Genomic DNA, 15,994 nt, shown 5'->3' on the forward strand with positions numbered 1-15,994 from the left:
TGCTATGTTTTAAACTTTTAGACCAGCCAGTGCTAAATATTCATTGCCAACATGTGGTGTGCTCCAAATGTTTGCTGATGAGGATAGAGGGTTTAAAACTAAGTGAGATAAAATGCCCCTTGTGTCCAACAGTCAAGGAGTGGGAATTTTTGAAAGACATACCACTTGGAAAGAATTCATTTGTACCAGCAATAATAACAATGCAAATCATTGAAAGCCTTAAGGTTACGTGTGAAAAGGGGTGTGGACAGGTATTTGGCATAAATGAACTTTGTCAAAAGGAAGAACACGAAGATTATTGTTTCTACAAAGAAAGAAAGATGCACGCTATTGAAGATGTTTTTGAACTTGGACCCTCGGAAGATATTCCACAGGTCTATGAAGATGTTGCACTTCATATCATCAAAACAAAAATGGCCAAGTCATGTCTACCAAATAAGGGTGCTGCATTCAAGACAGGAGGAAGGGTAAGATAAAGATTAAATCAAAATTAGAAAATTGTGTTTCGATTCGAATCAGTTCATACTTTATGGGTAAATCAAAAATTATATTAATCTTTCAAATAATATTTAAAAAAACAGTCTGATAAATTGAATACCCAGTACCCCAAGAATCCTTAAGAAAAAATACATAAAATTCAATGAAATTTTCTCAAATAGCCATTTGTTGTCACAAACACGCCACAAGCGTCATCAAAGACTAAAGTATGTGAAAGAACTAAGAGGAAGAGAAACGAATTTTTGAAAAACCAATTGGAGCAGTCAGCTGGGGCACGAAGTCATCATGTTGAGCAGATAGTTAAATTGGTGAACAGCTTTGATGAGGAGGAAAAAGAAGTCATTTCCAAAAGAGCACGAATTGCAGTTCCACAGATCTCGGCTGAAGCAATGACTGCCATGAAAATTGACAATAATTTATCAGGAGAAACCATGAGAAGAATATCTAGGTAAGACTTCTGAATATGTGCCATACAAGTTGAAAGTCATAACATGAAACCGATAAGAAATCCTGTCCTTTAGAAGTAATATTTAGAAAGAAACTATTCCATGGCAACTTTCAGAAAATTTCAACAAGATAATGATAAATTTAATAAAAAATGATAATTTAAAAATAACTTTAGAGTATGCTTAAAAAATCATAATAATATTTTTTCATAGGTGGTTACGTTCTTGGGATATCAGTCATGCCTCTGAAAAAAAGCAAAGAACGGTAGCATTGAATTGGCGTGGTGAAGACCTTGTGGTTGAAAAGACCAACTTTCGTTTTGACACCGACAAGAAGACAAAATTTGAAGAAATATATTGGGCATATATTGCTGATCTGACAAATCATGTACTGGGTTATCTGAATGCTCTGGAAGAGTAAGTGATAATATAGTTTAAATTCTACTAAAACCATGACCATCTGTGAAAAATATTATGTTTTTATATGAAAAAGTAACCCAAAAACATAATTTTTATGAATATTCTAAAAAATTTATCTAAAACTATATTTTCAGAACGTCATTATTTCAAGAAAAGCCAATAAGCAACAAAGAAATTCATGTAAAGATTGGGGGAGATCATGGGGGTGGAGCCTTCAAGATGAGTTATCAATGTTGCAATACGCTACATCCGAATAGTAAAAAGAACACTGTAGTTTTCAGTTTCTTCGAGGCAAAGGATTATCGAATCAATTTGCAAATAGGGCTTGGTCGGTTCAAATCTCAAGTTGATGTATTACAAACAATGAAATGGCAGTAAGTTTTTGATTTTTAAGCAAAATAATATATATAAAATTCAAATTATACTTATACAAATAATTATACAAAATCATGAAAGTAGTGTGCTGGATGAACATAAAATAACAACTTGTCATGCACCATTCTGATAATTGCAACAAAAGGACCCTAATATTTCCCAACAAGATAGCTTCACAAAATAATTTTATTTTTCATAGAGATAGAAGTATCAGAGTATTTGTGTTCGGAGATTATGAATTTTTATGTTCAATTTATGGTCTTACAGGAGCAAGTGGTAAGTCCTTGAATTTTCTTTAAAAAATAAATTCATGCAAATAAATGCAAAAAAAATAAGCAGTTATAACTTATTTGATAATTGTAGAATATCTTCGAAAAAAATAATTTTTGCTGTCTTATTTCTATAGGACGTCATTGCTGTCTTTACTGCAACACGACATATGCCAACATGCAACCTCAGAAGAAAGACCAAGCAGCAAATACACCACGTTCGTTAAAAACTCTCCAAGAGAAACTTAACAAATTTCGAACTGCAGGTGGAAATGATATCAAGAACGCCAAACAGTATGATAATGTCATTGACGATGCCATGTTTAATGTTGAACTTGATCAGGTATAAAATGATATTGGATCTTACAGTACCATAACATAAATTTTCCAATTAAACCAATCAACATGATGTGCTTTCATAAACATCATCAATATACCTTCTTCACGTTTTATTTAACCATTGCAATTCTCTTTCAGGTGGCCATACCATCGCTCCACATTTCCCTCGGTTCTTACCTCAAGTTTTTCAAAATTATGGAATTCAAATGTCATCTTCTGGATGTTAAAATGGCTGGCGAGCTTGGACTTCAAAACAAGACCATAAACAGGGCAGAATTTGATGCATTTGTGGAGTCTCAATCTAGAATCAAGTTACTTGAACAGCAATTAGCAGATTGTGAGGAAACGATTGAACAGATGACACTTGCATACCACAGTTATCTTTTGAAGAATCCTGAAAAAACAGAAGAGATAAATAAAATATTTGAGCCAAGATTTAAACACTACACTGAAAGACTGAAGGAAAAGGTAAAACACATTTGACATAATTAAATTTTAACCTTGAGACATTTTCTCGTACATAAATGAAGACTTGAAGCTTGCTCAGTTTTTCAAGTGCCTGATAATTTAAAGCTTTACTTTATTTTACTATATTTGCCAGATGGATGAGATTGACAGCTTGGAGAAAGAAAACAAACTTAAGAAAAACGATGGACCCTTGGTGCAAAATTTGGATGACACGCTCAAACAACTCCATGTTCACCGTAGTAGTTTTCATGGAAGGTCCTTTGTAGGAAATCATGTAAACACTCTTTTGAAGGTGGGTATATGAATGATTCTAACCTGATCACTGATGTATCTCTCAAGAATAATCATTGTTTAGTTGCGATACTTGAAACCTAAAAATAAAAAAATCAATTATGCGTACAAAAATTGTACTATACATTTCTTAACTTATTTTCTCTACATAGGATAAGAGCCTGGTGAAATTGTGCAACTCAATTCCAATTCTCGTGCACAAAATGGGGTTTGCTGGCACCTACCTTCACAGAGAGTCAATTGAAATTGCAGAACAGTTCAAATTACTTTTTAAAAAGTATGCCGTGTGTCACAACTATATGAACTCGTCAGATTATTTTAGCGACGAAAAGATTGGTAAACTAGGTGAGTATATTTCAAAACTTAGGAAAGACTACTTGAGGATGAAAATATACCTGAGAATGACAAAATCTACATAAGGTATTAGGTAGGTAGATACTTACATTATTTGAATCAGTATGTAATCTCTTTGTTGTTTGTGTGTTTCATAGATGAAGCCATCAAAGACTTAATGACGTACTATCGTACAGGATTTCCTGAAGAGACAATAACACCAAAATTGCACATGTTGGAACATCATGTTTTGGACTTTATCAAGAGATGGAGGATTGGGCTTGGAATGTATGCTGAGCAAGGGGCAGAAAGTATACATCCTGAATTTAATGCTCTAATGAAAAGATTTGCAGGCATGAACTCTGACGAGGAACGAATTCGCAGTATTTTTGGTGAACATCATACAAAAGTTCGACCGCAAGCAAAAATCTTGGCCCCTGAAATCGAAAAAAGAAATTTTAAAGTGCCAAGAGAAGAATAAAAACTCACCTTTGTTTTGAGGTATCCAATTAGAACAGTTTATGAGATGATTCAAGTTGCATTTTCCACTGAACAATGTTCCAGATGTCCAGCTGTTCCCATGATATGTTTGCGAAAATTTGTACAAGTTGTTGACCTACTTTAACATTCCATTTCTTTTTTCTCTAGAGTTGACAGGAATTTAAGTTTGGTGTTTTTGGAAGCCATATTGTTTGTACTTTCATGAGAAAAAAAATCATGTCACCAAAAATTCATATCTTGTTGATATCCTTGTTTCTGTCAGGGTCAAATTTTGACAAAATCCTAACTCCAGATACCAATTACTCTCTTTACTTCATTTTCTCCAAGACTATTTCTTCAAGAACAGTCAATTTTTCAGGAAGTAATTCCTCGAAGGTGACTGTGGTCAACCAGAGAAGTTTCCCTGCTTTAAAAATGCGGGAGGTATTTTCTAGAAGCTTCTGAAAATAGGTCACATGACACAAAAACGCCATCTGAAATCGAAAGTGGGCGGCCGCCATCATGAATTCGTTAGAATCAAAAAATCGCGCACGCATGCGCAGACTTAATTTCCTAGCGTAAAAGGCCGTGACCTGGCTTTTTTACAAGATGAATGTGATAACTTGAAAAGTTTAACCATAAAATTATTTTATTTGTCCTTGTTTCACAGTTTATCAGCCTTATACAAAAAGAAGCAGTACCATTGCAGACATGGGTGACCGCGGAAGCTCCGGGTATGATTTTTTTAAACTGATAACGATTTAAAGTAGCTTATCATTGCACACTGGCAACTTATAATCTTTGATTGACTCCACACGATTTTTAAAACCGTCCTGGAATTTTTATAAGTTTACAAGCACCATTTTGGGTCCTTATCAAGACGTTACAGTTCTTACTTACATCGTGTTTTTGTAAAAAATGTGTCTCTACAGTCTTATATCGTAAATCTTGTTTACTTTCTCAAGTTGTAACTAATGTTCGTTATGTTGTTATTCTAAATGTATACACAAACACTTATTTCATTTTCCCCATAACAAAATTATGATTTATTTAGGGCGACTGGATTGGAGTGGCGGTTGGTCAGATACTCCACCCATCTCTTTCGATCAGGGCGGGAAAGTGGTTACTTTTGCCCTTTCTCTGAATAATAAGGTACCAATCAATCGATCATCAATCTAAAAGCATCAACAATAACATCAAAACCAACTTAAAAAATCCCCAACCATCTTCATTCTTACTAACCGCCCTCTCCTCACATCTTGCTTCCTTCTTTTTTCAAAATTTCAATTTAACCATTCATTAACATCCACTTGTGTCTCTAATCTATCAAAGATCATGCTGACATAACCGATATCTATACACGAACCCTTCACTCCACCCTTTCTCTTCCCATCCATACATATACCCTTTATTCGCCTGAAGTTCTACTAATCGTTATGTTGATTATGCTTTTTGTTTATTAATTTTTCTGGTATGTGTTTAATTTTGTTTTTTACATTTTTGCTTCCTTGTCTCTGTGTGCCATTGTTTTCGTTGACGCTTATATAGCCCTGAGGTCCTAGGTTTACTGGTAAGACTGGTGTGTGTAGCCCAAAAATTAAAATAAGGATATAGAGGGAAAAATAAATTCTGGGGATTTTTGCACCACTATCGGGACTTAATAAATTATTTTGGAGAGCCCCCCCCCCTGCGGGTCGGCAATTAACGCTTTCACGTCACGTCAACCGCTGGGTTGCTTCGTTTAGGGGTTTAAATCCATTTTCTTTTGCATTTTTTAACCCTTAGCGGCTGGATCCAAAAAGGTACCCTTAAGGGTGGCACATTTCCGTACCCTTTTGCCTAGTTCCTCCGGCTCACAGAGACTGGTTCTTTGTTTCATTGTTTTACATACATACTTTATACATGCATATCCACATGATACATACATTACACATTACATTACACACTACATACATTTTAACATCTTTCCACTGAAAGGAATAAAGAGTATATTAAAGAAATACCTAACGAGTAGTATTTCACGGTCGATCATATATAAAAAATACATTTTGACAGACAGACTTGACCATGTGCTTAACAAACTATTGAGGTGAACTTTTCGTAAGAACCGACGTTTATTGTTTCTGAGTTTTCTATTTTTGTAAAATTATTACCAGGCGAGGAGAATGAAAATCATAATAAAAGCCTTCATCAAAAATTCTTTCTTCATAGCACGTTTGGACATAGCTGGAACATGGTCTGATACACCGCCAATTTGTTATGAAAATGGCGGCTGTGTTCTCATGTTTTCTATTTCTATTGATGGGAAGGTACTTACAGTTATTCATTTCTTTGAATAAACTTTTAACGTTAATAAAATTACTAATTTTCTTTCAAGCTATACACTCAAATTAAATGACTCTAACGTTTTGACTCTTTGACTAGAAAGAACAGAGCATGAACTTTCGCGAATGAGATATCTTGTATCCATATAGAAAAAATGTAACAATGAAACAAATTGCCAATAATCATCCGCGGCCCTTTTGGGGCACGTATTCTCGAAGCCCCCGTACTAGTAAAATAAAGTTACGGACTTTGGGGAAAGATCTCTCCACGGAATCAACTTAAAAATGTACTTTTGGACTTCTGTGGTAGGTTTACTATGTGATAGCTTTATAGACTATAGCTATCCTTCTTATTTTTTCTAGAAACCAATTGGATGTCGTGTGAAAAGAATTCCCGAGTAAAAATCAATTTTTTTACAGTTTTTTACATTTTGAATATTTTTCCTAATAATAGTACATGGTTTAATATGATACAATTTCCTGGACATCAAAATACGGTCAAATCAATAGCGGGTTTTCTGCCCGGTTGTTCGCGAGTGCCGAGAGACACTTGCACCACATTTTGATTTTACTGATGGACCTGACATAAACCTTTTGTGAGCATTATTAGAATCATAAAAAAGGGAAGTAATGGTCACGGTTCAAGTTTAAGGTTTTCAAATCAATAAGGAAATTAGGAACACTTAAGTTTCTCGTTATTTCAAATACTATACTATTTTGCCTGTTTCGTACCTGCATTGACTTGACTATATCTTTTAGGTTTAAAATCGTGCTTGTGTTGGGCCTTGAAAACCCAATGGTTATCGAATGCAAAGAATTTGAGGACTTCGCTGACTACTCGAGCCCTAACTCACCAGGTAGGTATAATGCTAGCTTGAATAGAAGCTATTCCGTAAAACATTTTTACCTCGTGTTGAGGAAATTAAAAGCTTTAAAATCCCAGGGAAGAAGTGAAATGTTGTTAAAATAGCTCAAGTTAGACAATAGTCTTGTTACTCAGCTTTTTAGGACTGGATATCTGAATTTCTTGTGGATTTTACTTGTTTTATGTCTTTGAAATTCCACACAACATCGACCTTGTTGTGGAAGTCATTGGCAGTGATGTTTTGTTATTGACCAGGGTTGTATTGACGAATGATCTACTAGTTTTCTTTTAACTGTATTTCTTATTTATACTATTTATGTAAATGTATCCTTTACAGAGTGACGCTTTGGTACCAGGCTTGGGAGTTATTGGTGAAAGTAGACTAGCAAGACAAGAAAGCTAGTTAACCATGATTCAAGTAATAGCAAGATCTTCTTTTGACCTTTGCTAACTATCTTCTAGTTCCCATTATTGTGTATGTGATAATAGACGATTTGATGAAGTCGCAATACATCTTTGCTAAGTTAGATTGCACACCTGTACAATTGCGACAGTAAGTTAAGTCGACACAAAACAAAGTCGATCTTTGATGTAGGGCTATATATTGCCTTTGCTCACCCAAACAGACGACACGGTATTTTGGTGTTTTTACCATCGTCATTTTGCTTTATGCTGTCTCCTTCGATTTATCTCAAATACATAAACTCCCTAATCTTTACTTTTTCAGGTGCCCTTTTGAAAGCTGCTTTTTTCTGCACCAATATCTTACCACTTGACTATGGAAATGGCAACATAAGTTTGTCAGAATATCTTGCCAATACGCATCATAGTGGTTTTGTACTACAATCATGGTCTGATCTACCTAAAGGCTCGGGGCTGGGAACGAGCAGTATCCTAGCTGGTTGTATTTTATCCGCTCTATGGAAAGTGGTTGGTTTGGAACACGAAGTGACTTCAGTACTGCATGCTGTAAGTCTCGATCAATTATGTATTTCTTAGGGTGAAACTTTGATTCTGGAATTTAAGGTAAAATAAAACATACATAAGTTGCAGCGTTCAATTGATAAACTCTGTTTCAAGTGTCCCGCCCGCGTCAGAGTAATCTCAACAAAACAATTTTTGTCACCGTCACATAACTACAATGAAAAGTTCCAAAATTGTTTTGCAACTGTTCCTGTTTAGAAGAAACATTTGATTAATTTATTTATTTAAACCTTTTTTGTTTCAGAAACCGAAAAATAAATATTTTTTCTTTCCGTAATTTGAGGTAGGCCACTAGCAACTTTTTCATCAAAGTGAAACTTGTTGCGTGTTTTCAAATGTTTCTATTTGCTGAAAAATGTTTCAAGTGACCCAGTCCTTTAGAAGAGAATATTCCTCATAGTCTAAAGTTTAAATTATTAAAATGGTTAGTTAGGTTTAGGGTTTGACTATTTTAACTTTTCCCCTCAGGTTTTGGACCTCGAGCAAATGTTAACCACAGGTGGAGGTTGGCAAGATCAAGTAGGTGGCCTATGTCCAGGTATAAAAGTCGCCACATCAAAGAACCAATTACCTTTGCAAGTAGAAACCAGCTCTGTCAAAACTCCTGAAGGTTTCATTGAGAAATTAGAAAAACATCTAGTGGTGGTTTTCACTGGCAAAACAAGATTGGCTAGAAATATGTTACAGGTGATTATATCTCTATTGGAATTTTTTTAGAAGAAAACTTTTGCAGGAACAAATTCTCACGTTTTGCGAATGCCTTTAGTATGATTTTGTGAAAAAGGTAAGTGTCTGGAGCGAAAATATGCGATTCAATTATGAATCGTCTAGGGTCTCGCTTAGGTTAACAAACCCTTTCACATTGAAAGAAATCTCATGTGCCTTCAGTGTTGCCCCCCCCCCAAATGAATTTTTTAGTAGAAAGATTGAAACAAATGTGTTTCTGATATTGTAGGACGTGTTACGTAACTGGAACGCTCGATCACCGGCCATCGTAAAAACAGCTCGTTCACTAATTGAAAATGCGAATGAAACAATTCAAGCTCTTGAAGAAGGTACTCATTATTGCTGCAAGAATTTACTGTGCGACAGGGCAAAAGTATTGGGAAACTGAATGCGATACCAAATACCTAAAGCAAAAATGTAAATGATCGATGCCATTAAAAAAGCGCAATGTTCGAAGATTTTATGTTTTACGATTTAAAGGATTATCTTTAATCAATCTGCATCATTTATGAATCTTTCCCAAATCAATTTCAATGAATAAAATGATGAATCTGAAATAAAAATCTACGTTAAGCTTGTAGAATAAAATGACCTATTGGCTCCTTATAAAAAAATGTTCCGTATTTTTTTATGTTTCAGGTAATTTGGAGTTGATTGGTAAATGTTTGAATGATTGCTGGTCAAATAAAAAGAAGATGGCGCATGGATGCGAGCCTTTGGTTTGTCGTCAAATCATGGATAAGATAAAACCTTATGTACTAGGTAGGTTCATCCAACGTTATATATGGACCTTTTTGGACATTTTGAACGATTTTCAGGGTGGAAATTCGAATTTTTTTGAAGTTTTCGTCTACTTTAAGTCATTTTTGTTACTTTTCAGGGTTAAAATGGGAAGGCTTTTCGATTTTTCGTTCTGACAGGGTCACCAAATTTACCAAACATTCATGTCTGACTGACAGGATCCACTTTTCAAACTCTAACAGCACATTATCGTCAAGGTCAGCGTCCCCCCCCCGCGGATTTGAGACAACACCTTTTTGTTAAGGCTTGGTGAATTTCTTCAACCGTATACCTATTTTGGGCATATGTGAACTTTGTCTATTAAATCTACGATTCATAAATTCTTTTCTTTGTAGGTATTTCACTGGCTGGTGCAGGAGGTGGTGGTTTCATGTGCATGATCACGAAACAAGAAAATGCTGCATCAATTATCAAAGAACAAATTGAATCATTGAAGGTGAATTTTGTTTTAATAAATTGTAGAGATGGTGAACACTATCCGCATGTAGAAGGTTAAATGTTGTTGCATCTATGAATGTATCCTTGATATACTTGTCTTATTTACCTGTATCGGAGCAAATATTGATGGCGATTTAAAATCTCTTATTATGAATCTGTTGGGATTTCAAGTTCTGTATTGCTTACAGCTTCAAAATTAAGATGGTGAATCTTGTCTACCCAATAGGGCTGATACTCTTCAATGTTCAGAGGTTCTATCTATTTATTTTTACACCAGGCAAAATTTACGAACTTCACCTTGGTCTGGAAAACAAATTGAATCTTGAAAGAGGCACCTTCTTAGAGGAATTTTACTATATTAAAATTTTGATTTTCATTCCGCAAAAGAGAAATTCCGATGAACCGATTTAAATGCCACCACACCGTTTCTTCAAATTTTCTAACGGTTTTTGATTTCAAATGCGCATGCACACCCAAACTAAGATAGAATGCCAGTATCGACTAAGTTTTTTATTCGGGTGAGGTCAAAAAACAATGCGGCATTCACCTACCGGAAGAGGGCCGAAAAAATCGGCCGATCTCATATGAAGTCAGTGGCACTCAATAACAACAAACTCTTTTTGTTCATTTTTTTTTAGATTCCTGGGAAACCTACCGTACATGCTGCTACGATTGATAGACAAGGCCTTGTTGTTACTATTGACAGTCTATCAAACGAAGAAAGGTTTTGAGAAAAATGTCGCTTTGTCCTTGAAACATTTTTAAAAGAAAAAACATGTTTTTTTAAATCATGATGCTCTTCTACTTATTTCATATTTTGAGAAGAAAACTTTTCCAGTTAGAAAATTTCGAAAAACGCTCCATTCGTCTACATTTTCTAAAAAGAAGCAAGCACCTTAATATGTTTTTAGTGACGTGTTAGATAAGATAGAAAATTATATATCTTCACAACTCTTTTTATTTATTTATTGAAATATTTTATTATCAAAAAAAGCTTAGTAGACTATATTGTTTTATATATTATGAAATGTATTTATCATTTTTCTGTTATTGTCCCCCTTTTTCCAATCTCATTAGTATATTTACTGTTGAAACAACGACCTCACTCATGAAATAGATTTGGTTTTAACATTCTCAGATTACTCTTTTCTAAAAAGTACAGTTTGAAAAATAAATGTTTAACTTTGTGTGTTGTTTTTATGAAGTGTTTCTAAAGCCCGTTTTTAGATTATATTTCAAAATAGTTCTATAATAGTTGTATGTAGTGGTAGTAAGCCTTTGGATTGAGTATTGAATTTTTTATCAAAATCTATGTCAATTGTTAAGATGTCTTACAGGACTAGGAAGTGTGTGAATTAAGCTACGAATTATTTAATGGCTAGTAGTAGTAAAGTTCATCTGACAAGAAGCCTTTTGAAAAATCTTATACGCGTTTTTTTTAAACAAGAACAAACCATACAATAAGAACAATAAGAACATAAAGCTTCGATGGCCAAAATGTTAACAGGTTAAGAACATTTAAAGGATCTGCGGACTTAAAACACAGGAATAATGGACTAAAATACTCACAAAATGGTAAAATTAAGTACATGTTAAGAACAGTTTTAGATGGTGACATTAAGAGCATTTTGAGAATATTTTTTGGCTTGAAACTCAAAAAGTTAAGAACATCAGCAGACTTCAAAATTTTTGGATGTTCTTATAAGAAAACGTGTATCTTTATCTTATTTATTTATTGGATTATTATTTTTGCCAGGATATTTTTAGAATATATTTTTGTATATTGGGAAGATTTCCAGCTCGCTTTTGGAAATTAAAAGATATTTACAGGTGCTAATTTATTTCATTTTTACAAAATCATACTACCGGGTGCACCAAAAAAAAGTATACAGGTTTGTCGAGATATTGCGAGCTTCAGGATTTTAAATTTTTTGTTCATTCTTTTTTTACCGAATAGAGGATATGCTCTAAATTGAATTTTGAGCTATCATACATTAGGTTTGAAAAAATAGTTCGAAAATTATTTCAAAAAAACTGACTTTTTTTTAAGTCAAAATTTCAAAAGTTCATCAAAACTCGTTACAGAAATTTAAAAATATAGCAGAACAAGCTATTCCCATGTGGGATAAAAAGGTTTTGGAAATCTCCAAGAGAGGTTTTGATGTTATGTGTGTGATATGTGAGAAAACTTTTGAAAAAATATATCACCATTCCTCAACTAGTTGCTCAAAGAACTTGGGTCTGCATTGAGTTTGCTCGTGTTGTAAATATCTCAAATATCTATGACGTACAAATAAGATGGAGAAACTGTTGGCAAAATATAAATCAAGAAAAAAAAAATTGAAAAACCCAATAAAATTGTGTTCTTGTCATTTTGTCTTATTTATAGCGTGATTGCTGTTTTTAATAATATTTTGAAATGTCGACTCAAATTTAATGTACGATAGCTCAAAATTCAAGTTAGAGCATCCTCTATACGATAAAAAAAGAATGAACAAAAAATTTAACCCTGAAGCTCACTATATCTTGACAAGCCCAATAAAGATTTTATCTGTATACTTTTTTATGGTGCACCCGGTATATTTTATGCAACTATGAAATATATGTTATATACAATGATCGAGAAATAATGGATATAATAAAATGGATTTTAAATTTATAAAGAAATTTGTATATTTTTCGAGCCCGGCCAATTCAAAATTATAATTATTATAATGATCAACATTAAACAAATTATAAACTGTATGTGAAGTATAATTGGATGATTAAGCGTTAATTAAAAAGGTGTAGTCATGTGTGTTTTCATGTATAAATATTGATGAATAAGTGACAAAAAAAAAACGTTTGTGCTTTAGTGTAGTAGACATATTTTTATAAGAACACAATGCTTCGATGCGCAAAATGTTAAGAACTATAGTTAAAAACATTTCAAAGCTTCGCAGATTCTAAAACGCCTAATTCTTTAGTAACATGGACAAAAATACTTTCAAAAAGAGGAAAATAAGAACACGTGAAAAATATTTTTAGGCTTAAAAATAAAAAGTTAAGTCCTATAAAAAACGTGCAACTGGCCAATTATACATGTCTAGTTCTAACAATTCCTTTTCGAAAACATTGATGTGAAATGAAAATAAGAATCAAAACTTTCATATTTTGTCCTTTTTCAGGAGATGTTATTCTAGCAATAAATAGATGTCAGATTATTTATTACACGAGCTTGCAGGTCTAGGTGACTGGAAACAAATCGAAGTATTATTTCGAATCAATGCAGTAAAAGATGTAAATTTACAAGATGATGAATTTGAAGGCCAAACTCCATTACATTGGGCAGTCAGAAAAGGTATGGATAAAATATTTTTGCAGAGTTCAGATCCAATTTTTGCAGATCCAATCTCCAAGGCGATACTCCTGGTTCTACTAATTTTGGGAAGCTAGTGTGCGATATTGAAGGCTCCTTTTTCGAAAACTATTCACTCTAAGGTAGCAGATGGCGCTTTTTCTTCCTGAATTACTATTTTAGCCAATTTCTGCCCAAATCATTCCTTTATTTTAGCAAGAAAGTGTATCCCATGTTACTAATTAATTTGCAGAATAATATAGCTGAGAGATTAGAAACTCATTCCAGGGATATGTTATAGCGGAGCTGGATGAAGGACGAGAATTCCTTAGCGGATTGCTCCTTTGTCTTTTCTATTGTAAACTGTTCATAATAGAAATCCATCTCTGTCCCCTAGAGTGTTCTGTTTTTATAAGAAAAATGAAGCAAACAAAGTATTCATGCAGTACGTTTGCATATATTTTGCTATGATGTTCCCGCTTTTCATCAAAATAATATTTGCAAAAGATACCCCAAAAGCTTCTTTGTAAATGAAGTCTAATTTTATCAGCGTGTGTTATAAATTTGAAGCTTTCACGATTTTTTCTTCAAAAATTTCGGATGTAAATATTTTGACAAATATTGTTTCAATTGACTTGAAATTTTTTACCATACACGTTTTTTTTTATATAAGAACAAACTATATAAGAACATAAGGCTTCGAGCCCAAAATTTTAAGAACATTCTAAGAACATACTAAGGCTTTGGAGACTTAAAAACATGCAATTTCTTAAGAAATTACATCAAAATGCTCAAAAAATGCTGAAAATAAGAACATTTTAAGAAAATTTTTAGGCTTCAAATCCAAAAAACTAATATAAGAACATCCGAAGGCTTCGAAAATTTTTGACGTTCTTATAAAAAAAAAACGTGTAATCAGACATACCGACTTGCTATCTGAAAATATCAGTTAGAAAGTGAGGCACCCCGCGGTGTAGCGCGGTATTTCAAATGAAAAAGAGCTATTTATAATCTTACAGAAGAAATTTCTTTTAACTTTGCTAATGAAAACAATGTTTTTCATTTTTTTAAATGGTCATTCACCAATGTTTTACAGACCCTCTTGATACTTAAAAGTTTTTAATCGTGAACAATAAATGCAGCAGCAGAATCATTGGCTAAAAGAAATCCTAATTTCACGAATTTGTAATTAAAAAAGTTTAATTTCATATCAAATTTTAATGTCAGGGACAGAGATAGAACAAGGCTTTTTCAAATGTGCGTTATCCAGCTCCGCTATAACATATCCCTGCTCATTCTAGTAGAAACAAAAATTATGTTTAAACTTTTTAGGAAAATTAAAGTGTTGTAAACTTTTATTGGAACATCATGCAGATGTTAGTATCAAGATGCATCAAGGATGGACAGTGACTCATTGTGCGGCGGAAAACGGTCATTTGGAGATCTTGCGGTTATTATATGATCATTTTGCACCGATGTTTGACAGAGATGACTTCAATGCTACACCAAAAGATATAGCAAGAGTTTATGGACATAAAGACTGCTACCAATTTCTAGATGAGTAAGTTATCTTTTTGTCTAATCTAAGTTCTCCTTTTCTCCTATTGAAGAGAAATAATAAGTTTATGGGCAGTACATTGCAGGAAATGCTTTAAAATGTAGACGTACAAATAAAAACTCTAAATTCCATTCGCTTTGAGTGTTATTCTTATTATTCTGCTCCATGTTCCAAAAGCTTTAAAATACCAAAAGTGAAATATCTAGTATTAAAGTAGAGTTAATTTTTTCCTCTGCATTTCTGCATTTTCCCCAAGATTACAGCTGAATTATCTTTTCAACTGCCTTTAAATTGTTACAATCGAATCATTCGTACAAGAAAACGGCAAGTAAAACAAGCATTTAACCTCCTACAGACTATTTCTGGAATAGCCCAATGTTGAAAAAAGGATTTTTTTATTGTTGGTCAAACGTCCTCAATTTTTTAACAATGTATGTTGGTATGTTATCTGGATTCTTTTTAATTCTTCAGTGTTGAGAATGGACGTACAAAACGAAGAAGCATCGAAGAAAAGATAGAAGAAAAATCTCTCCCACTCATAATCTCTAATGAAATCACAAACGAAAGACCCAAAACAGCAAATCCTCCGTAAAAAACTGAAACTCACTATAAAGAGAAGATGGAAAACAACTATCTTGAGACATGTGGACCTGATTAGGCTACATTAACAAAATTTTGAAACATCTCAATTTAATGGCCACGCAGTTGAATCAGCCAAGTGGGAATGGGTGATAAGGATTGAAGTGAATCTCCTGTTTAGGATTTGGATTGAAAAAAGGTGGAGATGCTCTATAATCATTCGAAAATCCTGATGAAAAGTTATCCCATTGGGCAGAAAATGGATTTGAGCTGTAAAAGCTTAAAATGAAAAGACATCTAGGATTGGAAAATGGATACAACATCAAAATGGCGTGCGACGTTGAGTACAAAACAAAGTTTTCGATTTTAAAATAGCATCTCCAAAAGATGAAAACTGACAAGTCAATCTTCAAATAAAATAATTTGATTACCTGTTCTGTAATTTTTTGTAATTTTCTGTACG

At 33.5% G+C, this 15,994-nt stretch overlaps 3 protein-coding genes across 4 annotated transcripts in view; all 3 read left to right on the plus strand.

The window, feature by feature from the left end:
* LOC136823053 (L-fucose kinase-like) overlaps positions 1-4,673 on the plus strand; it is a 38,799-nt gene extending 34,126 nt beyond the window's left edge. Inside the window, exon 23 of the mRNA XM_067079348.1 lies at positions 4,590-4,673. Coding sequence (XP_066935449.1) covers positions 4,590-4,673 — 84 coding nt within the window. The remainder of the gene's footprint in view (positions 1-4,589) is intronic.
* Positions 4,674-4,909: 236 nt separating this feature from the next.
* On the plus strand, positions 4,910-10,889 carry LOC136823038 (L-fucose kinase-like). 2 transcript variants are annotated; one of them, XM_067079335.1, is made up of 9 exons: positions 4,910-5,071; positions 6,607-6,641; positions 7,003-7,100; positions 7,836-8,077; positions 8,561-8,779; positions 9,048-9,147; positions 9,458-9,580; positions 9,955-10,055; positions 10,696-10,889. In XM_067079335.1, the coding sequence occupies exons 1-9, from the start codon at positions 4,961-4,963 to the stop codon at positions 10,786-10,788; spliced, it is 1,122 nt and encodes a 373-aa protein (XP_066935436.1). In that variant the 5' UTR covers positions 4,910-4,960; the 3' UTR covers positions 10,789-10,889. The 2 variants fall into 2 exon arrangements, with proteins under 2 accessions (XP_066935436.1, XP_066935435.1); XM_067079334.1 differs by lacking the exon at positions 4,910-5,071 and adding an exon at positions 5,333-6,228.
* Positions 10,890-11,811: 922 nt separating this feature from the next.
* On the plus strand, positions 11,812-15,634 carry LOC136823039 (ankyrin repeat domain-containing protein 66-like). The gene is made up of 4 exons (XM_067079336.1): positions 11,812-11,887; positions 13,225-13,397; positions 14,727-14,955; positions 15,424-15,634. The coding sequence occupies exons 2-4, from the start codon at positions 13,250-13,252 to the stop codon at positions 15,542-15,544; spliced, it is 498 nt and encodes a 165-aa protein (XP_066935437.1). The 5' UTR covers positions 11,812-11,887; positions 13,225-13,249; the 3' UTR covers positions 15,545-15,634.
* The last annotated feature ends 360 nt before the right edge of the window (positions 15,635-15,994 follow it).

The sequence above is a fragment of the Clytia hemisphaerica genome, unplaced genomic scaffold (assembly GCF_902728285.1).
Source record: "Clytia hemisphaerica strain Z4C2 unplaced genomic scaffold, Clytia hemisphaerica genome assembly, whole genome shotgun sequence".
NCBI lineage: Eukaryota > Metazoa > Cnidaria > Hydrozoa > Leptothecata > Clytiidae > Clytia > Clytia hemisphaerica.